This window comes from Pezoporus flaviventris, unplaced genomic scaffold, assembly GCF_033815535.1.
Source record: "Pezoporus flaviventris isolate CSIRO_AGI_PZ_B2104156 unplaced genomic scaffold, CSIRO_AGI_Pfla_v1 ptg000002l, whole genome shotgun sequence".
Taxonomy (NCBI): domain Eukaryota; kingdom Metazoa; phylum Chordata; class Aves; order Psittaciformes; family Psittacidae; genus Pezoporus; species Pezoporus flaviventris.
The window spans coordinates 16,303,459-16,330,664 of NW_026892550.1; the positions used below are offsets into that span (position 1 = coordinate 16,303,459).

Here is a 27,206-nt window from a genome sequence, read left to right on the forward strand (position 1 = left end):
AAGAATGAAACTCCATCCTCTGTTCTCAAAGAAGTTCTTACGTGTTTCCTACTTACACGGCTTTTTATCAGATTCTCCTTTGCTTCTGTTCTTAGCAGATTAATAGGCACCTGAACAGACAAATAACAGTACTACATCTTCTTCACACCCTTTTGACAGACTTTTGAGATTGCAAAATATTTTTGGAAAATTATTATTGGAAAAAAGATTACTGAATGATCAGGCGGAGGGCAATTTTCCAGGCTGGAACAAACCGTTCCCCAGCATTCACATGAACACATTAGTAACTTGTACTTAAATGCTGATGGGACATTTTTTAGAATGTGATAAGTGTGAAATAGCCCACAGTTTTATCAGTCTTGGTTGCTGCCCACTACTGCTAAAAAAAGGTTGATTGTGATCATTAAGCTGCAGGTAGGCAGTGCCTCTGGACTGTAAAATAGGAATGTTAGTGCGCAGTGATGAAAGCAAACTTTGCTCAACACCTGTCTATATATATTGCAGGTTTCAGTGGCTGCCCAGCTGATCCGTTCACTCTGTGGTCTGGGAATAAAGAAGTGGTAAGTAAGAAAACTGAGACCAAGTTTTCTTTCCTTCTCTTTCGAACTTGTTTAGCTTACAAATCTAAAGCTCTGCCAAGGGATGCCAACAGAGCTCTAACATGAAGAACTGGAGTGGCATGTGAAATGTCATCCACTTGTTAGCATTTTCACCTTCTGTTCTTTCAACTGCATTTCTACTTTAAGGAAGCGATAAAAAAACCATAGTACTGAAAACAAAGTGTGCTACTTTCTGCCTGCAAATAACTAGATTTATTTTTTTGGAATATGATAAAGGAAAAAAGCATTTTATTTGCAGCTGTCAAAAAAACCAAACCAAAACCCACACAGGAAAAAACTGCCTATAGCATAAGAAAGTATTGTTTTAACTATTATTTGGATTGAAATGAAGTGAGGTTTTTAAGTCATACCATTCAGTGGCATTGGATACTGGAAAATGTCTAGGGTATGATTAATGAAACATTGGAAGGAAATACTGTCAGTTTGTGTGTTAGCATAGATAGTGTGTAATGTCTGTGTGGTGCAGTACGGCCGTGTCAGGCTATTCTTGATGGAAACATTTTCTGATGCTAATTTGGTTTGATACACAGCAGTAAAAGGAATACATTAGTCTGATGCAGTTAGCTCAACTAATGTGGCAGTAGGCAGAATTCAACTGGTTTCTCAGTAACTTTTATTAGCACCTCTTCCATTAGCCAGTAAGTCTTTTTTATGCCATTACTTTTTCCTCTCTCGATTCTTTACTGTGTGTTTTGTGCTTGCGATGGGGTAGATCTGTTGTATTTCCTTGTGGGTGGGATTTTGTTGCTGATGTTGTTTTATTCTAAAAAAGTAATTGTTTTATTTAAGTACCTAGTAAGCATTTTAAGTAGTTCACTGAGGATTCCTGACTGTGGGTCCTCAGAGGCAGTGTCTGGTGCTTTGCTTTGTTGTGAATGCAGAAATTAATGTTTGGGATTCATTTTCTCTTCACTTGTTTAGAAATTAGTTCTCTTTACTAGTTTGTTTTATGTGGGTTTTGTTTTGGGTTTGTTGGGTTTTTGTTAGTTTTGCTGTGTGTTAGATTCAAGCCTGTGAACAATAAGACTCTGGCATTTGTAGGAACAAACAACGAGCACAATGCTCATTTTTCTCTTGTCTTTCATATATGATTTTATCCCCTGACTACTACATTAGCTGAAAGTTTACATCCTGGCTAAGCCTCCTAGCTTATTCAGAGAAAAACTCCAAGGAGGCAGCTGGTGCCAGAGCAAAGGCAAGACTTGCTGCTAGCAAGGCTGAATCATTGCTGGTATTTATTTAAGTCGCTGCCTTTTCTGTCGCACCTGGGGCTCTGTGGCTCCCATGGAACAGGCTCTGGGGCAAAATTATCAGCTACTATAAAGCTACTGAATGGATCTGTGCTGGCTGAGGATCTTTACTGTCTCTACATAATGTGCTTCTATGTTGGAAATGATGCATTTTGAGGGGGGAAAAGAGTACTTTTTCAAACTGTGCATAAGAAGGATTGCTACATGGCTTGGTATTTACTCCTATGAAGTACGTGGTGTATTGGATATCTGATTAGCCGATAAATCCCTTTTTAACATACAATCTGTAGCATATTAGTGAATGACAAGAAAGTTAAGGGTTTGTAGAAAAGCTGTGAGACAAGGAGAGAGCACAAGAGAAGGGAAAGCCTTGCTGAACCCGAAATCAGATTTGGAGCTGCTGAAGCAACTTTTAGGCACATGCATGGTCATGTTGGTGGTTGTTGCAGTGATTACCAGTTGGTTTTGAAAATACTGCTAATTTTTCCAGTACTTTTATTTCCTCTTGGAAATTCACTGGGGCTGTTCCCCTGGAGGTTAGATTTCTTTAAGGCTTACTGCTTTGTAGTTCTTATTTCAGGCACAATGTGGCCTCTCAGTGATCTGTCACGGGTGGAGAGGTACAAACAATACCATCCAGGCTCAGGGAAGTGGTAGTTCATATTCTCTGTGTGAAGTCCAGCAAAATAAATACACTTACTACTGTTTCTGATTTCAAGCTGAGAAGCACTGAGAGCCTAGCCCTACTACAGAGGCAACGCTGTTACAGTAAATGAGTCACCGAGGAATGCAATATAGGGCACCTGCATGACACCTAGTGTTGCTCAGATAATTCCCCAGAGACTTTTAACTCTTTGAAATGCTGCAGTGAGAGAGTCAGTATGGATTTATATCCATAACTAAATTATCCATAACTAAATAATGTCTTAAACCATAGGAGTCGACTTTGAGTTTCTCTCATGTTTTATTTCAAATGTTGAATGCCATTGATTTCCATCTATCTCCCTTGTAGGAGCAGGAGGTTTCAGTTTCTTTTGGAGTTAGAAAGGATGTCACATGTATTTAGCATTTTCCAAAGGCGAGGAAAGACTATACTTACAACGAAAAGAGCACACACGATGGTGTGAGAGGATTTGCCACGAGGTTCACCGAAACGGACTGGATTACAGTTTGTGCAGGCATTAGTTTTCAGACCTTTGCAATATGCATAGCGTATTTTGACCTGCCACTTTCAGGAGGAAATTAGCTCCCATTTCATCACAGCTCTGAACAAGTGGATATCCAAAGCACCAGTGCTTATCCAGACGTGAGCTCCATGACTATTCCCTGGAGGTAGACATCCTGGCTGACTTATTGCCAGCTCAGGTGGGAACCAGAAGAATGACACTGAGACACCTGGGCTGGCACAGAGATGGGCAAAGCTCATCACTCCTGTCACCTCATCCAGCAATTGTGGCTATCCTGCCTTTGCACCTGGACCGGTGTGTCCAGCTGAGTGCAGCTTCTTGATGCAGTGTGCGTTGTCACCAGCCCATCCTCTGCCTCTTCTGTAACATGTTCTTTCACAGTGTAGTTATGTCCTTGGTGTTCAAAAGAGAGCCACTATTAGGGTTTTCATTGTCATGTACATCTTGCGTCAATGTTGTTGGTCTTTTATACCATGACATCAGGCTTTCCAAGGGCTCATGTGAGCTGCCAGAGACTGATGCAGTTAGCTTTGTCACCCCACTGCTCTGCTCTTCCACAGCACTCAGGTTATCCCCTGAGTATTTTCTGAAGATGTTAATGTCTGTATCTGCGCCAAGCAAGAATTCTTTTAAGGGAAAACTGTAGAACGTAGATTATCCTTGTAGCCCAGCGATTAATTAACAGTAAGCAGCTGTGGCCAGGACTCTAGCAGAGTATCAGGTGGCTCTAAACTAGCTTCTCAGCTGTTCCTCTTAACAAGAGTCAGGATGTGAAGAAAACTGACAGCTTTGGTGATGCTTTCAGGTTCCGCTTTCATCTGTCCTTGATACCAATCACACAGAATGAGCTGTTCTAGCTATACCTCTGCAAACGCAGATGCACAAGGAAAACACTGTAGAGACCTCCAGTATTCCTTTCCCAAATCAGAGGCTGACTAGGGCTCTAATGATTTTATAAACCTACCTACAAAAAAATCTTCCTCCATGGATGTGGTCAGTTCTCATTCTATGGTATTTAATCACATAAAGCAAAACAAATAATAATACATGATGTACCTGTGGGATCCTGAGCACCTCAGGAATATGGGAGATGTTTATTATGAAAAAATGCCCTGCTGAATTCTTGAATGGGGAGCGTTTATTTAGGAGACATTGAGGCTGTTTGTCTGATGATGTTTTCAAGCTCCAGTTTCTCCAGTGAGTGCATCAGCTCAGTTTCCATACAGTAATCATGCAGGCTGAATCCTTCATTTCCATACTGAGCGTAACAGAACAACTGTAGAAGTACTGGTGGCATCTCTAGGTATGGTGGTGTCCAGCATACTCTGTGTCTCTCCATGGTGAGAATATGCTGTCGATGCAACTTCCATCTGAATTTCCAATGCATTTTCATGATCGCATTTCACTTCAGGAGCACTTGTGCTGAGCAGTTATTTTCTTTAGAGCTCTTTAAATGCTGAACATGTACAAATGAAACTTGTTCAACAAGATGGAGGTGTTCTGGCATGGGTGGGGCTTGGAGGTTTTTCTGGCATGGGGCAAAATACGGGAATTTGCTCCAAGCAAATGACAACTCTTGTTGAAACAAGCAAGAGTGATTTTCTTCCATCTCTTCTGCAATCTTTCTTTGCGTATCTTGGGAGCTGTTCTAGATCTTGCGCCACAGATAAAGAATGTGTAAAATCAAAGTTTTTACCAATGCGATTGTAGAATAATTTTTCCTATTAATGTTGAAGGGGAGATGCTCTTTTCTTTTTGGAGTACCAAGAAATAATACCCTCCTCTGTTACAGTAGGAGATGAGTGATTTTGTCTGTGACATTTCCTCCCCAGCTAAAGGAGGAGGATGTGTGGCTTATTGGCATAGGCAGGGACAAAACATTTCCAGCATCAGCTACATAAGGGATTATGATTAAATGAATGATTAATTATACCCCTTTAGAGTGGCTGCTAAATGCAGGTGAACCTTGTTTACGGGAGCGTGATACCAACCCTGGCACTGGCTTTTGGAGGCTGGGTGTATGTGCCCTGTTTATGAGGAGTGTTGCAGGTAGATTTGCTCACCTCAGATGTTCCAGCTGTGTGGGTGCCAGACGTGGTATCCGTGGGCAGCTTTGCCCCCAGCACTGATTGACCTGTGTGGCAGAGAGGGTGGAAGAGAGAGACCCAAAGGTCTTTCTGGGTAGGGTTCACTTCTCCCACCTCTTCCACTGAGTATTTGATCATGCTGGCTGAGCTAACCAACAGCCTTACAAGCTTGGAAAGGCAGAGGAATTATCGTATGCTACCCATGGTCCCCATGGTCACCTTCCCCTCTTTCATGACCCTCCTTCTGATATTGGTGACTTTTCCACTCTTTGGTTGAAGGAATGGCTGCCTTCTCCTCCTGTGCCTGGGCTAGGTCTATCACATGCTTGTACCTGTGCTGGCCAGATTTGGCCATCTGGTGTCTCATCTTTTAAGTTATTAATACAACAATCCATGTCAAATGTGCTCAAAGGGGTCAGGAAGGAACAGGTTCATACAGAGAGATGCGTATATGAGATGAGTGAGCTGACCTTGCTGCCACTAACTCAGCTTCACTTGCAGCATCAGCTATGAGTTACATGCACATATAGACCTGCAAATGGCCACTGCTGCCCAGTTATGCTCTTCTCCCCTCATTCAGCAAGCATCATTCTGGAACTTGAAACTCTGTGGTCTTTCTCCACCATGTCCAGGGTCATGTTCGCCTCAATGCTTCCATGGGAATGAACCAGTAAAGGCAACAAGAAGACCGTGTTTAGCATACGTGACCTAAACAAGGCAATGCTTTAGGGAAGAACTTTCTTTGTTAAGGTCTTGGTAAGGTTTACCAGTTTGGTAAATGCAGTCAGTTATATCCAGAAGGTGGAAGAAATAGCCCTTCAACTTTTTGCTGAAATGAGATAAAATGAATTAAATAAAGGTCATTAAAAAGCTTTATTCAAGGACATATTGCTTATGTTCTGTTTCCATCTCTTTTGCTCTTAATAATATTTTTCATATATGCTGTTGCAAGTTGAATATTTTGACTGCACACACATTTAACTCAGCACTACTTTGTCAGTCACAGATCATGGCTCCCTGGCCTGAGGTGGAAAAGCCTGAAACCAATAACTATATTGGGGACTCTTCCAAACAAAACCAGAACATGGCTGGGAAAGAAGGAGAAAATCATAAAGGTAATGTGTGCTCACCTGTGACTGACAGAGGTATATATGTTTTGTGGATCTTTGGAGAAGACAGAAAGTAATTTAACTGTTTTATTTAATGTTCTATTTTATCAGGCAATGTAGCTTCACTTGGAAATAAAGGGGAAATTCAACCTGCATTTTCCACAATAGCCTTGATAGATGAGACCAGGCAAGAAGAAGAAGACCCATGGGCTCTGCCGGAACTGCAGGATACTGGGATCAAGTGGTCAGGTACCATTTCTCAGTAAAGAAGTTATCTGCATTTATTTTTTCCACAAATTCTGTTCTCTTTGTCACCTTTATTTTTCTGAAATCGTATTTGCTGCAGAATTGAATTTTTCACTTGATGAGAGCCTTGTGTGACATGGTTTAGTGTGAGGTGTCCCTGCCCATGGCAGGGGGGTTGGAACTTGATGATCTTAAGGTCCTGTCCAACCCTAACTATTCTATGATTCTACGTAGACTTTACACTTTCTCTCACCTTCCCCAACAGTGAATGGGCATATTATATTTAGTCAATTAAAAATTTGGAAATCGTGCTGCTTACTCTCCTTAAAACACAAGGAACATATGGAAAATGATCCAAAATTAGTTTGGTTTTATATCCAGGCACCCACTGGTTTTTCTTTATTCAGTAGGATGACTGTCTAAAACCAAGGGTCAATCTCAGACTTCACAAGGCTTTTCTCATATACCAAATGCTTTTACATGCTAAAACTAGGTAAACAAACCACCTGTTTCTGCAGTTAAAATTTGATTAAGAAGACCGTTCTTTCAGGTTTAATCACACACTGGACTCACATCACTGTCTTTTGACTTCCTATTCTCTGCTTGTGTGCAGACAGTTCCAGAACACCAGATGCATCAAGCAAGTCTCATGCATAATATATTTGTTTTGCAGAACTGGATAGAAAAGGAAAAATCATTCGTGTACTCTATGGGATAGGGAAGTTTATTATGCTACTTGGATTGCTCTACATGTTCGTGTGTTCTCTGGATGTACTGAGCTCTGCTTTTCAACTAGTAGGAGGTATGAAAATGTCTAAACCATCAAGAATAAAATGTAAATTAGGCAGTAAATTTCATCTCAGTGACTAAATTACAAGTGCCACTTTTCAAGAACATTCTCCAGATTTATGTGTTGTGTTACAGATTCAGAAGGAAGTAGCTTTGATTGAAGACTGACCTTTGTTTGTTTGAAAGGGCCTTTGTTTCTCACATTCCAGAGAGCTGTTGATATAGCAATTATTGGCCTCAATTTCATAGGTGATTCCTGTTACTTTAGTGACAGTTTACATGAATACATCTGCGCATAAAACTATCCCATGTGAAAGACATTTCAACAAGGTGAAATATAAAAATTGCACTCTTGATCAAAGCATCCAGCATTGGAAAATCCCCCAAATCCTTCAAAGACAGAAACTATTGAAATGTATTTTGCCTGTCTCCAAGGGTTTAATTCTGGTGATGGACTCAGCAGAGAATATCAGAGAAATACATGAGTTTTTGTAGAGGTATTTTTTATTTTTGGCCACGCAGAAAGCTGTGGGAACAGAATTACTCAGGATTATTAAAATAGTTTTTTTTTTTGATGCAGTAACCAAAAATATTAAGGCAGTAATAACATTTAAATCTATGTATATGTAGTGTTTTTGTCCTACGTTCTTTCCTCTGACGGCTGCATTTTTATGTGCTTTCATATGGTTTTATCTGGTTCTCTTCAGAGTTCAGTAGAGCTTGTTTAGTCTCTGAAATGAGGGAATATAAAGTATCTGACAACTGAGAAGCTGAAAGTTCAGGACCTGAATTTGGATCCCTGGGCTACATCATCTTGCATATTTTTTGTTTGTATATGTATCTCAATTAAATGGTTGGATGATCTTTAATTAAATGCTCTGATAATTCCTATATATTTTACCTCACACTTCCCTCACACTGAGAATATGTTTTTTGTAGGTAAAGCAGCAGGGGACATTTTTCAAGACGATTCAGTGCTGTCTAATCCTGTTGCGGGGTTGGTGATTGGTGTTCTGGTTACCGTTATGGTCCAGAGCTCCAGCACTTCTTCATCCATTGTGGTCAGCATGGTGTCCTCGACACGTAAGTCTGCTTACAGTATCTTCGCAGAGATCACTCACAAATCTTGGCCTGGGGTGCAGACATTCCCATCTGTGTTCAAATTACAAAAGCTATTGGGTGTAAGAGTAGAGACGGCAGGAAAAGGTTGTCACAGCTGTTGGTCTGGAATAGTTTCTTAAATAATAGTAGTAGTAGTAGTAGTAGTAGTAGTAGTAGTAGTAGTAGTAGTAGTAGTAGTAGTAGTAGTAGTAAGTCCACAACTGCAGTGAAAAACATTGGAAGCCCTGACACTGAATGCATTAATTCTGAAGTATCTGCATACTTTTCTCCTGTTAGCCAGTTACTGAACTTCATTTGCTTCTGTGGCATGATTTCAAAATTCTACAGTAAATAGGAAAATGCCTGGGAAAGAAGAAACTTTATCTAATCTGGCCCTCTAACATGTGGTGAAAAGGGATAACCATGGGATGCAGTTTCAGTGGGGTCACAGGACTATGGAAGTACCATGCTCCCAGGGGGCTTGATTAAAGCAAACCTATCTGGGTTGGAGCACCTAATCCCAGTGACACCAAGGGAAATCAGGGTTCCAGTGACATTTATCAATGTTAATTCTCATTGGAGCAAAGAGCTTGCTGATGATTTGATTTTTTAATTCAGTGCTTCCTTTTCTGCTTTCCAGTGCTGACTGTTCAATCAGCTATTCCTATCATAATGGGGGCAAACATTGGCACCTCAGTTACAAATACAATTGTGGCACTCATGCAAGCCGGGGACAGGAATGAATTTAGAAGGTATTGTACTCAAACACTAGATCTGACAGGTTGCTTTTCTTCCTGCTTTGTAAGTTTTCTTCTGAATTCCCTATCACTGCTGCAGCCATTCAACCTCTTGGCCACTATTTGGAAGTCTTGTTAAGAAAGTCACAAGATGGCCATGGTTTAGGTATAATGCTGCCTAAATATAGGACTTCATATACTTGAAGAAAAGCATATTGGGTTCCTTTAAAAATGTGTTTGTGAGAATCCACTGTTTTTAACTGGATAAATTTTCAACTTCTCCCACTATAACAACCACCTTTGATTCTCTCTTACTTATGGGATGGCTGTACAAGAAGTTAATATTACAGTATTTTGGTTTACTGTCCTTAAAAGAGACTTCAATATTGAAGCTTTTTTTTTAAGTCTACAGTAAGTAAGAGCTGGTAACTATAGAGAAATGAAATGTTCTGGCTGTCAGATATATATAGTGACAACTTTCAGACTGCCAGTTGACATGATCACTGATAGAGCTCATGGCTTACTGGAGATGGGCAGTAAACTTGGGAATGATATGAGATTTTGATACCTTGTGAATTATGGCATACCAGTCATAAAATACACTTAGCCAGAGCCTCTGAAAGAAGAGCTGTGGCTCCTCAGGCTGTAGAGGTGAAGCTGGAAGGGAGCTGTTCACCAATCATTTGCATGACCATGCAAGAGGGCTGCAAAGAGCCACCTTCCCCCACGAGTCAGGCAGATCAGGTCCCAGAGGCAACACATAGCTCAGGATTAAAAGTATACCAAAAATGAGTAAGAGGCAAAACAAAAGCAGGCTGTGCAGGCACTTCTTTCTGCAGACAAGTACACTGGCAGCCATGTGTTAAGGACCACTTTTGCCTTTTCTACTTTTGTGTTGTTTCACTCACCTGGATGGCTCTTTCACTTGGTCAATGGTGTGGAGAAAGCTTAGTGTTCTATAGCAAAGCAGCCATCTCCTGTGACCCCAGAAATTAAATGATTGCCATTGAAATGGGCTTCTTTCTCACTTCTATGATTTCATATGTAATTGATGTTGTGCACATGTTGTTTAACTAAAAGCAGCTCTGGTTTTACTTTCTTCTCTCAGGGCCTTTGCTGGGGCAACAATCCATGATTTCTTTAACTGGCTCGCTGTGTTTGCGCTGCTGCCCATTGAAGTTATTTCTGGCTATCTTTACCATCTCACCAATGTTATAGTTGAGTCTTTTCATCTTGAAAGTGGTGAGGATGCCCCTGAGCTACTAAAAGTTATCACAGACCCCTTTACAAAGCTCATCATTGAGGTAAGCTCTTTCTCACTTCAAGGAAGCTGCTTACTTGGTTCAGTCACAGCTAATCAAAATGCTCTGAATATGGAGGAGAGGGGGGACCTCCCACTCACTTCTGTGTGTCCTTGGAGTAAAACTCATTAGCAAACGGATTCTTCTTTTTATCCACATTTCATAAAGCCCCAGCTCTATATTTCCTGTTTCTATTTCCCCCACATTCACAAATACAGTGATGTGGGATGGATAGGATGGCAGCCTCTTGCCTAGACATTGACAGATAGTACTCACTGAGACAACCTAGCTCAACCAGGACCTGAATAGAAGACATTGAAATTAGCAGAAACTTGCACACATCTAGAGGGAGCTGGAGGCCAGAGGGGATGCACACAGGTCCTAAAATGACAGGAAATGCATCTATGCAGTTGTGTCAGCATAGTCGTTTAAACAGAAGCAATGAGATGAGGTAGTGTCTGATTTGGGGAGAATGAAACACAGTGTTTGTGTGCATAGAGCTGTACCCTTTTCTGAGAGTAAAGCCCCTCCTACCTGTTGGGCAGCAGCTCCAGCATTAGAGATGGTCATGCAGGCATTAACTGGTTGAGCTTCCAAAGGGAGTTATTTGAGTAGAGCTGAACAGAAGTGTGTGATGTAAGTTGGTGTAATACTTTTTTTTTTCTTCTTTCTTTTTAAGCTTGATAAATCAGTAATAAATGCAATTGCTACAAATGATGAATCAGCAAAAAACAAAAGCCTGGTAAAGACTTGGTGTGTAACTGAAACCAATGTGGTGAGTATCGTGCTAAGTTAACTGTCAGGTTCCTCAGGAAATACATGACTGATCTGTAGCTGACACTCCTTTTTACAGGGTTGTGAAATTAGGCTTTTAAATGAGGCATTTTTTTTGCATTAGCAGAAAAAGAATGAAAACAATTTAATGTAGTTCTTGCTCCCCTTAAACCAAGGATGTCAGACCAGTGGTGAGCTTGACCTGGTTGCTTTCAGTACCATGCAGGCCCTTGCTTATCAAACCGGTGGTTTGGAGCCAAACCTTTTACTCCTTTCACATCCAAATGCCTTTAAATCCTGATACTCCTACTGACTCCCTGAAAGTGGAAAAAATCTGCACTATAAGCCAAAGAAAATATCTTTTCCCCCACCATTTATCTATTGATCTAACCACCATTAGTCTTACATGTGTTAGGGTGATATGGTGGCAGCTGGTTATTTGCAGCTTTCTTGGAAAACTGCCCTTGGAGAAAGCCTCTGTGGGGCTATGTCCCGTTGTTCTTCACTCAAGCAACATTGCAGATTGAAGGAATCTGTTGCCCAGATTGACAACAATGAATATTTTGGTAAACTGTGGAACTGAGTGTATGGTTTGCATTGTTCAGCTAACTGACAATTAGAGCGTTAAATATCCCTTGGAACTCTAATTAGGCTACTCTATTTGTTGATATGTATAGAAAAGTAATTCCTGAATTCCTGAGGCAGAAGACACTTAAAGACACACAGCAGAGGTTAAAATAAAGTGCTTGGGTTCTTAGAGGAGCCCAGCTCCTATTGAATGACAGCCTGGATGGCCACTGAAATGCTAGCTAGGTAGATACTGCCAGGAACAGAGCTGTGCTAATGTGAAACTCCGCTCAGGTTACGCGACCGAGGACCTGGGTATATCCATCTCAGGTGAGGCACGATGCTCGGGCAGCTGTACAGCTTCCAGGCTCCTATCTTACACTTGGCTACCCCTTCGCCACACTGGCTGGGCAGGCACAGGCTGGCTCCCAGTGAGGTTTGAGCCCCTGAGACCTGCAGACCCCCCCACCCTTAGAAGACAGGCAAGTACACAGAAAGCACAGGCTGAAGGTTACGTTTGCATATACACAATTTCTTCTGTATTTGTCTATATTTTGGCTGTGTGACTACTGCCCAAGCATGTAGTCAAATTACAGAAACACATGAAACCCTTACAAGCTTGATTTGAACTTGGTCATGGAAGAGAAAGATCATTTAAATGATCTACATTCCTAGTGGGTTAAACCCACTTCTGGCAACAATAATAAAACAGACTTATGGCAGGGATAAATACACACAGAGCCCACATGTTTAAAGCAAAATATAAGGATAAATATTTTGATCCAAAGTAACTGCTTTGAAACTCCGATGTCTGGAAAAAAAAGGGCAAGAAGCAACACTGTGTTGTGTTTGTAAAAGCTGATGTGCTGCAGACCGCCCTGAAAGTGTGAGGGCCCTGGACCCACCCCGGGCTTTGCCCATCTACATCAGATGGAGGAGGGATAAGAATGCTGGTGTCTGCGGGCAGGGTCCAGCAAGAAAATATTATTTTGATTTCCCTCTTTCTGCAAAAAGAATCACTGAAACATGTCTTAGAGATACCTCCTGTTCATCAGTGTGGTTCAGAGTTCATTCAGCTCTTAGCTAATCTTGTGGGGAAGTACAGTTCAGTTAGTGAACCCTTAATTTGCATAAGGACCTACGAACCTAACCTCAGGTTGCAATATGTCTGGGCCAGGAGCTCCTATGAGGAAGGGTTTATTGCAGTATATAGAAATTCAGGTTCAGCTCTGCAATAGTAATGCTAATCAGAGCACTAGTAATTAGCTTTTAGATAGCACTTGAGCTTTTTAAAAGAAAGTAGTAGCAGATGGGGAAACTGAGGCAGAGCAAGGCAGTGTGGGCAGCTTGTGCTCATGCAGGACAAAAGCTGTACTAGTATTGTAGTATTCTGAATTATGGTCCTGTGCAGTACTCACCAGACCATTAACTGCTGTTAAAATGACAATAAAGAGGTCTGGCTTTGGTGCAAGTAAGCTGGGCAATGGCTGTACAGACCCTGACATCAGTAGTTAAGGTACCAATGACTTGGTGCCATGGTTAATACAATATAGGTTTGGGGAATATTTTAATCTTTAAATGTTGAATTGACTGAATTGGATAACAGCCCAATTCTTTGTTTAAAGGATGCAAAAATATTTTGCCTTGTCATTAGTGTGGTGCCAGCTTACACCCCAGCTAACAAATTCACCTTTACTAATGAATGTTTGGTGTAGTAAAAACCTAGAACTTTGCATGAGCTCTTAATGAAGGGTGACTGAACTATCTGCTTTGGCAATTTGTAGACACTGCAAAATGTCACAATTCCACCATCAGAAAACTGCACATCTCCTGACTTTTGCTGGACTGAAGGAAATGTGACATGGACCATCAAGAATGTAACAGAAACAGAATATATCAGTAAATGTAAGTGGTAGAACTGGTTGACTTCTGGTAATATCTTTATAAATGTATATAGCTTTCTAATGGTGTTAACAGACCACTTCAGAGGTGTATCAAGAAGCAATCACCTGTACATGGGTAGAAGATACTACTGCATATGTAGTCAGAGCTATTATAGCTACACAGCTGAAGTTACCAGCATCATTATGATATCTGGCTGCTGATAGATCTCTTTCCATGCTCCCTGATATCAGTAAATTGAGGTCTCCAGTATCATGTCGCCCTCGCTGTTCAGGTGACTTGGAGCTACAGTTACTTTGCTGCAATGGTTGGCTGGATATCTCCATCCATATGCAATGCCCTTCAGGAGTTTCAACAGCCCTTCTCAGGCATGCAGCCACCTCTGGGAAGAGCCAACCCACCATTCACCTCAAAGCACACTAAAGTGTCCTCACGCTGTTGTATTCCTCCCCCTTGCACATGGTCACCCATCTCCTGCCTGCCCTGCAGGGGTGCCTGCTGTGTATTTTGTAAGTGTGTCTATATAAATGCCCTCTTGCCACCCTCAGATGTGGCTTTTGTGGAGCAAGAGAGGTGGAATTTTCACTCCTTGCATCACCCCCTCAAGCTGTGTGTGCTTTGATCCTCTTTTCTTAGAGGCATATATGAAAACCAGAGCTGGGCTTGAGATCAGCAGCAAAAATGTGACCAGGCCAATTCATTTCCTTTCCTTTTTCAGGCCGGCATCTCTTTGCAGAAGCAGACCTGCCTGATCTCGCCATTGGTCTCATCCTTCTGGCTTTGTCCCTGCTTGTTCTGTGTTCCTGTTTGGTGATGATCGTTAAGCTATTAAACTCTGTGCTTAAAGGACAAGTGGCAAGTGTTATCAAGAAGACAATCAACACTGGTAATTATCTGCTTTTCCTGAAGATTGTTTTCAGGAATGACAAGGACACTGAGCACATTTATTGATATCTCTTGCTCTGGAAGCTATTATAGAATAGTTTAAGTAAAACAGGAAATATCAAACTAAAATCATACGCACACCATTTTTTATTTTTCTTTTCCTCCCAAGCATGTTATTTTCTTTTTTTAAAAAAATCTATTAGCAAACAGATTAACTGCAGCAGATTAACATCAACAGAGGCCAAAGTCCAGGCTCTGTTTCTTGATGTATAATCATTAGCTGTTAGAAATGCAGTGTTCCCATCCTCAAAAGATAGCAGTGAAGTGCTGAAATGGTGATTGCCTGCATTGGCACAGAGCCTGCATGTTTCTTTTAAAGTAAGTTGGAAAAAAGTTTGTAGTGATTAATGATCTAATTACCTTTGCTTGCCCTGTTCCACTGCTTAACCCTTTCTTCTGTAAGATAGGGCAGCCCGAAATATGTTCCATCTTTCCCTGTGGTCTCCAGGTGTTTTTTCATCCTGGATCCAGTGAGTGCAAACGCTGAGTTTTTTTCACTTGGCTACTTTTTCTTCAGCCTCCCTTGAATGGAGAGGTTAGAATCCGTAGAAGAGAAAAGCAGTCCTGGCCCATCTCTGGTAGTGGTTGAAGAGAGGGTTCACAGAAATAGGGAAGGCAACAAAGAGGTCCCAGTGCTCTTTTCTGTTCTCCTGGGCAAAGAAAACAACCTGAATCAAAAATGAGGGATAGAAAGTAATCAGCTGTTGGTTACTATTCATTTGTGATCTACTCTGTGTTCATTTGTGTCTTCTTGACTGATTAAGGCCCCACTTCTTGGATTAATCATAGTCCCCCCACAGGGGTCCATTGTGCCTGGTTTTCCTAATCAGTGTAATAAGCGTTTCTTTGCAAGGGTTAACAAGTGAAGTTTTAGGAGGTGTTTGAAACTGGTTGGAACAACCAACCTGATTTTCTCAGGATGGTCTTCAGAGCTTTCTGAAGATTGATCCATGCAGCAGGTGCCTGGTTGCTGAAATGAAGGCACTCAAGCCACCAAGAAGGTTTTGTTTTGACCTCTGTGGAAACATTTCTGGTGCCTAAATATAAATGCTACCCTAGGTCAGGACAGATGTCTACCTAGTCTAGTATCTGTCTCAAAGTGTATTCAGTTGTGGAAGGCTAGAGAAGGAGTACAGCGAACAGGGTGGATTAGAGTAGTGACTGACTCTAATGTAAAATTGTCAGTTAAGAGGCAATATGCAAACGATACATTTACATATGAAATGCTTAACAGTCCTTTCACTGCTGTGTTACTGTTACATAGAGCATTGTGTTATGCTGAAGATGATGTTCTCCCTCTACCTTTTTAGATTTCCCATTTCCTTTTACTTGGCTAGCTGGATACCTGGCTATGCTTGCAGGGGCTGGTATGACCTTCGTTGTCCAAAGTAGTTCTGTTTTCACATCTGCTATTACACCCCTTGTTGGTAAGTTGTCAATACTGTTCTTTATCCCCACATTTTATCTTCTCCACCATTCTGAAAACACTCAATCCTGTTTTTTTTTCCCCTAGGCATTGGTGTTATAAGCATTGAGCGCTCTTATCCCCTCACCTTAGGAGCTAACATTGGCACAACCACAACAGCTATACTTGCTGCTTTAGCAAGTCCAGGAAGTACATTAAAATATTCATTACAGGTCAGTATAAACCAGTGCTTCCTTCCTTGACTTTGTTTAGAAGTTGTAACTTTTCTGAAGATAAACCTGACAAAATTGGCTCCGGTGCAAATACGCCGTGAATGTCATGCCTGATTTTGTACATTCTATTTATGACAGCTCATTCCTTTCAACTGCTTAGAGCAAAAAGCTTGTATTAAACCTTCCCAGAATGTCAATACAGTAAAATCTTACTTTTGTAAATTGGGTTTGATCTGATCAATTCAGAACTAATACAGGGTGGGTCACTTGACCCCTGAGCATGCAGTCTCTGCAGGCTGGAATTCAGTGCCCACATCCCTGACAACCCTCTTAGATAGTCCCCTAAGAGGGTAACCAATTTCTGCAAGTTACCTCCTCAGGACCCTAACTCTGCTCCTACAGTGTATAAGGATTTCTGTAAGCTAGGTGAGGACCATACAACCCTTAAGATGTCAAGCCATCTACCTACCTGAGGTTGCAGTGAGCATCATGGCATCTATTTTCTCATTGTAAATCTAATCTGAATGGGTTTTATTGAATTCCTTGTCTCTCCGCACCTCAGACTGTTTGAAAAGTAGGCAGCTTGGCTCTCGGCTCCCGTTTACCACCCAGTAAAGAACATTCCAGCCAGCAGATAACATTTGAATGAACCCTCTACATCAAAGAGTGAAAAGATAATGAAGTTTTCCTTCATGAATAGGACGAATGTCTTTTACTAGCCACAATAAATCAAGAAAATTACAGCAGTCATTTTATTGTCCCCAGGCATGATAGAACAGATATAATCATGAGATGATGTTATCTAGACCAAGCTCAGATTTCATGATTATTTGCTGGTTTTATAACGTAATTTAAAAATAAACCCCTGTACTTTCATATACATTTTAGTCTGATAACAGTTATGGAATGAAAATAAGATATGGTGAGCAGGGAATACACCGTTTTGTTCCGTATATGCTTATTCTGTCTAAGTGACTTCTGAAAGCTTTAGCAAGTAGGTGTCTTTTCACACTTATTTAAAAGAAAATCAATTTTGAAGTATGTGAATCAAACAATTGTAAGAGGCCTGGACAGAGTCACATTCCAGGAATCTCTTATAAACTTTTAGATAATTTCTGTAAAATTCATGTTTGTACCATTAATACTTTCTCAATAGCCTGTATGCAATACCTAATTCACACTTCCCATCTTTTCATTAATAATTTATGGATGCATAACCTGACAATGAACAGTTCTCATGTGATTCTCATACCTTAATAACAACAGGACTGTTTCCTGATAACTGTTTGGTTTGTCAGCTTTATTTCTGATGGACTTCATTTCTTGTAGTTGAAAGCTGCATTTTAAGACTTCTCCATCTGCAGGGAGATAAGCCATACCCTCTAAGCCTGTCTTGTGTCCAGATGTTATCCTCTGTTTGTAGTCAGTCATCTTCACAATCTGTGAGGTGTTACTGAGTCCTTGCTTCCTGCTAGGAAAGGCCTTGCAGTGAAAGACAAGAAAATCAGCTGGGGGTAAGGGAAGAGAAACTATAGTCTTAGTGCAACTGGAAGTTATAATAATGTGTGTAGGAGCACTTAAAGGCATTTTAGATAATGAACTGCTCAAACATTTTTGCTTTCAGATTGCCTTGTGTCACTTTTTCTTCAATGTCTCTGGGATTATTCTGTTTTACCCGCTACCTATTACGCGGCTGCCAATCCGCATGTCCAAGACCTTGGGAAACATAACAGCCAAGTACAGATGGTTTGCTATATTTTATCTTCTCGTCTGCTTCTTTCTTTTGCCTTTGTTTGTATTTGGTCTGTCATTGGCAGGCTGGGCAGTCCTTTTGGGTGTTTGTCTTCCCCTGAGTGCTCTTTTTATGGCTGTGATTGTAATTAATATTATGCAGACAAGGCGACCACATTCATTGCCTGAAAAGCTCCAAAACTGGGATTTCCTACCCATCTGGCTGCACTCCTTAGAGCCCTGGGACAATATCATTATGTCTTCACTCGCCTTTTGTGGGAAACACTGCTGTGGCTTCTGCAAGTGCTGTAAAGTCAATACAGAACAGGAGGGTGCCAAAGACAAGCAACTGAAAACTATGGAGGTTTACGAAAACACCATTGTGATGGCTGATGAAGAAAGAGGTGGAAGAAGGGCACCAGCCACAGCTTGTGTTGAAAAAACAGGCACAAACAACACAGCCTTATAGGAGTGTATCAACCTGTATTAGCAGAGATACATCGTAGGACAGTCAGGCTCTTGAAAACCACCTTGGACAATGCACTGAGGACAGAGTGAACATTTTGTTAGGTTCCTGCAGCCAGTGGTACATCACTCATCAAGGAATGGAGTCAAACAAGCTTGACAGAGTCCCTAGACTCTCTATGATCAGTTGAAAAGCTAATGACAGATTTGCTTACAGAGGATCTACTATGCGGTAACTTTATCCAATGCTATCAGTAGCAAACAAAAGAAATCCTGATGTAGTCCCATGAAAAGAGGGATGAAAAGAGTCATGATCAATCCAAACTCAATTGAACAAACAAACAATGCACTTGTAGAACAGCCTTTATGACTTACTGGCGTATTCAGCAAAAGTGGCTTTGTAATATCTAAAAAGCTCTGGAAATGAAAAGAAAGCAGAGAGAATTCTAATGTTGTTATTGGCCTGTTTGCAGTAGACAGAAAGGAAAACAGTCATTTTCCCAGTATGGAGAAAATTTGTCCTATGTGTGTGAAGGAAAATGAAATGCTGAGAAATCCCTCAGAAGCTCTGGGAGTCCTACTCTGGCATGAGGGTGTCCATAAGCCCACTTTGAGCCCTCTCTGTCTCCTTTAACACTGGGTGCAGGACATTATAATCTTTTATTATCTCAAACTTAATGCCATAAAAGTAATTGCTCATCCCTCTGCCTGCTGAAGCTTAAGCACTGGGTTTGGAGACACTAGGTGGCTACCAAAGGGCTTGATGGACTTAGGATGTGGTTGTGTGGCCATTCCTCTTTCTAGATGGTCCTCTGCTACTATGTAACCCCACAGTCCAAGGAATGGTGTAGGGGTAAGGACAAGTGGCCTATGTAGGGGAGGAGACAGCCACCCAAGCCTGAGCTTAGGTGCGGAGATCTGTGTGCAACTGTGGCTCCCTTTGGCTGAGCCACAAAAAGATATTTCAGAGTAGTGGTGGAAACTGGCTTTAGAGCTACAAAAGAGGGAACCTGGAGAGCAGATTATAGCACAGGACATGTGGTAATCCTCACTGAAGAGAAAACAGTGTTCACTCTGCACCATCACTTTGTGCTCTGAACCACCCTCCTTGGAAGTAATGTGAATTTCACTGGCAATTGTATGTAGCAATCAAAATCCCAAGCAAAATCCATAAGTTGTGTAGTTACTACTATGTGTAGTCAATCCATAGGTAGTGTAGCACTTGGTGGGAACTTGATTGTGCTCAAATCGTACTGTTACTGGTGTTTTAGGAAATGCTTGTGAGCCTATTTGAATCATGGGCTGACAAAAGGCACAATTTCAACGCCAGAAAAGAGCATTTCAAAGATGCACTGAGTACTTCTGCTGGCCTTCAGTAGCCAAGATGTCAGGGACTATGGGATAATAGATGAAGTCCAACCACTAATGTTAAAAGGTGTTAAAAGGTGGTTGAGTGTAGGCCAAGTGTCCTTAAAAACCAGTTTGTGTCTGAGTTTTAGATTAAATTTGTAATGGAAATGCTGAGAAGACCCCTAGTTTAACAGTCAGTGCTGCTAGAACACATCTACTTTTGAGTAGTTGTTTCTTTTCTTCAGAGCTCTGGGATTCAGGAGGTTGAATTTGGCTATCAGGTAAATACATATATTTTAGAAGAGAAAATTGTTTTAGAAGAGAAAATTGTTTTAATTGACTTTTTTTTAACCTGACATCCAGATTGGCAAACTATGTTGCTGAAAAGGTATTTCAAATTGCATGCATACTGAGGTTCCAACTGTTTCTGTAATTGTGAGCCAGTGACAAAATGCTCATCAGAGTGAGTTTCCAAAAGCATCTAGTGCTGGTGTAGTTCTGCTCTTTTGAGGTTTAGTATCAGAGAGCAGAATTATGCCAAACTGTTATTTTAGAAATTATTTTCTTTGTCCCTCATTGTGTTGAAGCAGAATTTTGTCAGCATCTCATTTTTAAATTGGAATTTTGATATCTTCAGTAATACTTCTTCATTTTATTTTCACAATTCTGGATGATTTCAGAATGATTTCTATAAATCCCAGTATGCATTTCCCATGTTCTGTTTCTTTGGGAAAAATATGATAAAAATATCCACAATTCTTTCCAAGTTATCTTAAGTTTCCATTGACCACCCATTGAAATGGGAAACATTTTAATCTACTTTTACTCATTTCTTAAACAACGTGCACCTTATTTTTCATCTTGAAGTTAAGCCGGCAAGCACAGTGATAAGAACTGTGGGAAAGCAGTTCTTACAAAAGAGTCAGGGTAAAAACTGTTAGACACATCAGTACTTTATGGTTCCTCATTGTAACATTTCCCTTATGATCTATTCTTATACTCCTCTTTCCTTCATCTAGGCCATATTGTGCCATTGTTTTAGACAGATTTCGACAAAGATTTCTGCTTAACACTTGACAGCACAACATGTCCTGGCATATTTTCTCCCCAGCTCTTACCAAAAGATATTTACACTTTATTTATAATTATTTGAGTGTACAGAATTTTTCATAAGTTATACAGGAAAAGGCTCTTGATTGTGTTATATATTACATATTTGAAAACTATGCAATGTTTCACTATAAAAATGTAAAAAGGAACTACTGTATATTTTGTAATATAACTTTTCAAATTGTTTGTAACTGTGTATACTGCATATTATGGAGGCTGTTGTCTCCATCAATAGGTTACGTAAAGATTGTTAGCAATGCAGAGACAGATTTCTTAAAGATGAAAAACACCTGCATACTTTCGTAACACGGCTTAATGCACAAGGATATTGAACTCACCTTTTCTAAATGATTTGAATCTTCTGTAATGAGGAATTTTGGAAATACAAGGTTTCTAAAATACTTTTAAAAACTCATAAAAACTGTATCTTTTAACTGTTTTGAAGACAGCATACAGCTTTGTACCTTGTCATGAATCTTCATCTTGTCTGTCCTCGTGCATTGAATGTAAAAATAAAGAGAAGTTTTAAAAAAAAAAGTTATTTTCACATTATCATCTGTTTATATACATACCATGGTAGCCTGGAGAAAAAAAGTGTGCAGACAAGCTCTAGCCTGAGCTGATGCAATGTACAAGATTTGAGGTTAGCATCAAGCATTAAAGAGAACCACCAGAGTCCTGCGTTTTTAACATTTCATGTGAATGAGATTTTCATATGGAGATAAACAAAAAGAATTGCTCAGTGCAATTGTGTGGGTCAAGATACTTTTTGGCAGGGTTCTGCAGACTGTACTCTGTGAAGGTAAGCATGGAAGAGCAAAGCCACGGCTGTTGTAACAACAGGATATGTGGTGAGTTCTAACGAATGATCCATATCACTGTGCTAAGCCAAGATCCTGCCACCGACATGAAAGATGGCGAAGTGTTTCCAAAGTACTCCTGTATCCGATGACCTGGTAGATGTCTGGCTTATAACTGCGTAAAAATATCCATCTTATTCTTTTTTAAATCACACATGACCTTTGGAGCTTAACCTTAAACAGAGAATTAAAAAGTACTCCTTAAATGCCTTGAAATTATTAAAAATGTCATTAGACCTCCTAACTATGAGCTCAACAGTAGCTGAGGAACCAACCCCAAAAGCAACTGTCATTCACAGTATTTTAGTGAAACAAAGATAACTGAAGTATTTCTTATAACACAAATACTTAAAGCACTACAGTGTAAACTGTCGTCTTCTAAAAATGCAGTAAGCATTAAGCACCCCAGGCCCATGATTTAAAACTTAGAGGTTCCTTCACCCATGTAGAAATACTGTAATTCTGTGCGCCACCATCTTCCATGACTCATTGTCCAGCAGGAATCAAAGCACATCCAGGAAACGTGCACAAGTCGTGCCATCCATCTCTTCACTTCCAAATCCTTTGCAGAGGTACCTAGGGCAAAGTTCAGTAATGCCTGTAGGTATCTAACAGCAGGTGTGTGTCATGAAGTGCTGCACTTATCAGAAGCCTTTCAAATGTTCAGAATAATGCTCCTACGACTGATCTCAGCCTTCCTCCTCTATTCTTGCAACTGAACCATGCTGTCCACAGCACCTGCTGCTGCTCCTGTGCTGTTTTACCCTCTGCTTAAGTTTCATGTTCACTTCTCCAGTTTCAGATTCTTGATAGCACTTCATTTAACTTCACCAGGCCTACCACTATGGTAGGGTTCTCATCAGTCAGAAAGGCAGGATAAATGCTTCATCATCTCTTTCTTCACCTTACCAGGTAGTGATGGGCACCCAGTCAGGTCCCCAGCACAGCTGCTGGCCATGCCATTGAAAAAAGTTGTTTGTTCTCTGATGTACAGCAAATTATTTGGGGGGTGCAGAGTGGTGTGGTGCCATTGGCAGTAGCTGAACCAGCACACACTAGCAAAAGACCTGATCTGGTCAGTGAAAAATAAGCAGTGAGTAGTACTGAGCAGAAAATCTACTCTTTCAAGAGCTGTGTAAGGGAGGATATACTCCATACACGTACCGGGGAATGCCAGGCCATGCTTCAATTGCACCATTTCAATAAGCTGTGTTCCATGTAAGTGCTTTATCTACATTCGGATGTTTTTTCTCTGTAGCTAATGGCCAACCCTGCTGCTGCCACATGCCAAAGGCATGACACTGTATGTGTAAACTCACTCATGATATCTTTACAGCGAGCACTCTGTAGATCTTAGTCTCTATATTACAATTCTACTACAAAGGAAACACGTGACTCATACAAGAGAGCTGCTTACTTTGCATATTGGATAGTAATTATATTGATTTGCATTGAGCTGTCCCTAAGCAGGTTTTCCCTAACACATGAGATCCAAGTGTTTCAACAAGACAGAGAAACAGAGAGAAGGTTAGCATTAAAGTGTCACAAACATCCTGTCTTACTCAGCACCTGACGAAACTCCCTAATTGCCATTTACACTTTTGGGGTGTATCAATCCTTTTACACAGCTCAGTGTCTAAGGACACATTACCATGGCATAAACAATCTGAGTAATTACAGGAGGATGCATTTTGCAACCAACACCAAAGCTGATAGATCGGGATTTCTTTTACACAATGCAAAAAAAGCATAAATTACAGGACATGCAAAAAGTTTATGGACCAAAGTCTGCCCTTGGTTAGGCAACATGCAGCCATAATTGACAGTGGGAAAATGGGTGCATATGTGAGCTAGGATAGCATTAAGCCCTGTTTTAACTGACTAATGCAGTGGCCTCAGGCACTGGATCTCAAATGGTTGCTAGCAGAAGGCCGGCTCTGGTTTTGCTGTACAGTAAAATTATGTGATATTGACTCTTGCTTGTTGCTTCCAGCTGTTACATTGCCTGCAAAGACTTTCTTACACGTACCTATCAGCGTAATTTCTGTCTTCTTCAAAGACAATGCTAGAACACAATCTCAAACAGTCCCCAGCAGAGTGGGAAGCATTTGTTCCTACTACACTCTAGGTACAGAGCATCCTCCTCTCAAACATGCTAATGCTGCTGAGCGAGGAACCCCCAAGCTGATGCTCATCCAGCTTGGGAAAAATAGGGGCAGAGAATGATATTTCATTTGTGTCCTCCCTTGCCCACATTGCAAGCTTGGGAGGCTGGGGTTTGAGGAGTCATAGAGCAGGAGAAGGGCTGGAGGGACAGAGCTCCTAAATAGGGCAGGACTTTTGGAGGTGGATGAAGTGGAATTGGCATTGTGCCTGGGTGACAGCTTGGACCCTGTGGTTAAATGACTGCATGTATATCACAGCAGGCAGAGATCACTTTGGATTAATCAACAGCACTTTCAACATAAGCTTGAAATGCAGGGAAAGGAATACATTTTATTTCCTTTGGATTAAAACAAAATTCCTGGTGAGCCCAGCAAGGCATCCTAAGCCCTGGCTGATGGATCTGGCAGTCCTTTAGATACCTCATGGTCGTGAATGACCAGAGACACCTCCTGTCTGGTGACAGAGTGACAGAGCACCTCCTGTCCACACGTCAGGAGACCACCAGCCACGCATTCACATCCTCAGCAAAGTCCTCATTAAAGTGGACTCAAAGCATTCACTGAAGTTGCTAAGGAGAGGAAACAATCCAGTGTTCAGGGGCACCCACTGGCAGGGCTTCATCTTGTGCACTGCTTAGGGAGAAGTGGAGAAGACCTCTCTCCCACTGCAGGATGGCAGCGAGGCCATCTCTCCTCTGATACACACACACAGAGGGATGCTGATGTGTTGGGTGGAAGCACCACATGTTGGTACATTTAGGACATACATCTGCAGCTGGCAGAATGACCCATGTGAAGAAGTAGACAGGCACCAGTGACTATAAAGCTGGGAAATACAGCTGGGAAGACAACACTGCTGAAATCAGTGACTGAAAAATAGTTAGATTAAGTATGAGGGTCATTAAAGGTCATCATTAGCCCTAGTGTGGGGGTCATTAAAGGTCATCATTATCCCCTCCAGAGAATGAGAGGTCTGGTTCCTGGTGAACTTGGAGATTTTGCTTGTCAAGTGGTCTTCTACTGTTGCGACTAGTTGTCCTGTGATGGGTATGGGTATTGCCTGAGAGCAGCATGAGCACCCCTCCTCCTCTGACAGCAAAACTAGCTTGTTCCAAAGACATATTCAGCTGCCCCTCTTAGGTGTGAGTCAGAGAGGTCAAGCCCTGAGAGACAACTTTTAAAGCTGTTAAGATGTGTCTCAGCCATGTGTAACAGGTGACAGGGATGAATTACAGCACACCACAGTTTGGTGTGAAGCTCTGGGGCTTTCTCACATCAGATCAGTTTGTCAGGCAGCCAGGCCTTGCAGGGGAAGACCTGTTGCACCATGCTGGGAGGAATGTTTGAACCTATGTTTACTCAGCCATTGCCACTGTTAATTAATAATCTCTTTCAGGATACACCACAGGCTAATTTTTGAATAAGAGTAAACAACGAGATGTTCAGTCAATGAAAAATCATACTGCAGGGATACTACAGGTAAGATTTCAGAAGCTGTTCTCAGTCAAAAACCTAATCTGGTAAGAGCTGGAAGCATCACTCAGCTGAAGCATCCACAAAGGCAAAACAACCTCTGCTGTGCGTTGGGGCATTTGTAGGGCAGAGAGGACTTGGCAGCATACAACAGCCAGGTATGTCCTCCTGGAGCAGTTCCCACACTCCCTTTAGCAGAGTGGTGGAGCTGTTGGGTCCCAAGGACAACCCCATTCCTGGGGGCTCAGCCACCAGGACTCAGGGCTGGCTCACGCATGGGGCAGCCTGTTGAGGGGGCTCGGGGGGTCTCCCCACTATTTTGCCCGGGAGAAGATTTAAGCCAAAACACCAAATAGATCAGTTTTGAGAAATGCTTTATTTCTCACTAGAAAGCAACATTTTTAAACATGACAAGGGAGAGCGGATGGCAGCATTCCTTCAGCATACATACAGCAGCTTCAACAAAGCAGACTACTGTTAATGGAAAATACTACAGTGCTGAGAATGAGTTTCCCCTCTGACCATAGAAAGGGCCATTAAACACCATCTGATGACATGTCCTGGCATTTCTCCTAGATACAAATCACAGTGGAGTTTAAAATTGCTTCACCTGGGCCAGGTGCCTCTCTCCCCTCAGGAGCAGGCATTGACGGCTTCTGTAGGGCACAATTTTCGAAGCATGCCTATGCCTGAATAAGCACATTGTACCATAGGCATTTCTTAGTCTTAGGTCTGCAAATAACTTGTAAGATAACGGGTGTTGTGTGAGGTATCAGAAGCAGCCATAGTTGTTGTTTTGTTGTTTGGGTTTTATTTATTTATTTAATAACAATATATTTGCACATATGCAAATGAAGAAGAAATGAAAAAGGATAAGCAAGCACTCAGAATGTCACCTAGTATCTATTGGGCTACAAGTGAACACCATTCAAGATGGGCTGGGGAAATTTCCCCCCCCCTTAAAAGCTTCAAGTTATTTTTCAGCTTAGAAAGGATGTGGGAAAACTGCCTTAGAGAGATAAAGTACTTCAAAGAGCTAAATCAGGGCTGCTGGGGCACAGCTGGTGATGCTTTAAAGCAAAAGGAGGAAGTGATTGAAGAGAGCTAAAAGCTGACCAAAGGGAAAACCCTCACTATGGATTGTCATCTTCTGGTTTAAGTGTATGAGCCAAAAGCTGCTATGCATTAAAGTGTCTGAAGCTCATGGTAGGTAAGGGTGTTTATGAAGATGTGTAGCCCAAGATTGTGGCTGTTTAATGAGGATGTAAATGCCTAATTTTTTTATTATTTGGCACCAGTTGGTTGGTCTGAATCCATTGTATTATAGTAGAAGGGAATGAGGTGTTTACTCAGAGTGAGTATCCTCTTGAACTAGGGGAGAAGGGGAGGATATTTTACCTTGGTCACAGCAGCAATGTTCATAAACACGGGCTCATTGAGGATCTTTTTGCTGATTTTTATTGTAGAAATGATATTATTTTCCCTTTCTCTTCCCTAGTTGTGAGAAAACTTCTGTGAATGTTTTATGTACAATCAAAGCTTGCTCTGATAGTTGTGTAGTGGGTATGATGAATGCATATTAGTTAAGACTTGATTCTATCTGTAGGAGGGAAAAGTAGGGCAGTAGATATCTGAATGTAGTTATTGTTCATTACCAGCATAATGGTTTAGGAGGGATGGATCAGGCTTTTGTGCTTTGAGTGCTATTAAATAGAGAGCAGAATGCTTATCTTTCTGAAGAAAGCTTGTACTTCTTGTTGTGTGGAAAAAAATGGATAAAATGTGGCTAACCACTGGTA

The 27,206-nt window shown here is 41.2% G+C and overlaps 1 protein-coding gene across 4 annotated transcripts; it reads left to right on the forward strand.

Moving 5' to 3' along the window:
• Positions 1-70: 70 nt before the first annotated feature.
• SLC34A2 (solute carrier family 34 member 2) lies at positions 71-20,109 on the forward strand. 4 transcript variants are annotated; one of them, XM_061470446.1, is made up of 14 exons: positions 71-414; positions 505-560; positions 6,145-6,259; positions 6,365-6,502; positions 7,173-7,301; positions 8,228-8,371; positions 9,030-9,141; positions 10,235-10,430; positions 11,107-11,202; positions 13,553-13,673; positions 14,389-14,556; positions 15,926-16,042; positions 16,129-16,253; positions 17,878-20,109. In XM_061470446.1, exons 3-14 carry the CDS (start codon positions 6,154-6,156, stop codon positions 18,451-18,453), a joined length of 2,028 nt encoding a protein of 675 aa, XP_061326430.1. In that variant the 5' UTR covers positions 71-414; positions 505-560; positions 6,145-6,153; the 3' UTR covers positions 18,454-20,109. The 4 variants fall into 4 exon arrangements, with proteins under 4 accessions (XP_061326430.1, XP_061326421.1, XP_061326445.1 ...); XM_061470437.1 differs by lacking the exon at positions 71-414 and having other exon boundaries at positions 441-560; XM_061470461.1 differs by lacking the exons at positions 71-414; positions 505-560 and adding an exon at positions 4,268-4,360.
• Positions 20,110-27,206: the final 7,097 nt, after the last annotated feature.

Excerpts from the sequence above, each read along its gene's own strand:
- SLC34A2 (XM_061470437.1), top strand. The coding sequence starts at position 462 with ATGAAAGCAAACTTTGCTCAACACCTGTCTATATATATTGCAGGTTTC. Across the intron at positions 9,142-10,234 it reads GACAGGAATGAATTTAGAAG|GGCCTTTGCTGGGGCAACAA; the intron begins GTATTGTACTCA and ends TTCTTCTCTCAG. Across the intron at positions 16,043-16,128 it reads TGCTATTACACCCCTTGTTG|GCATTGGTGTTATAAGCATT; the intron begins GTAAGTTGTCAA and ends TTTTTCCCCTAG.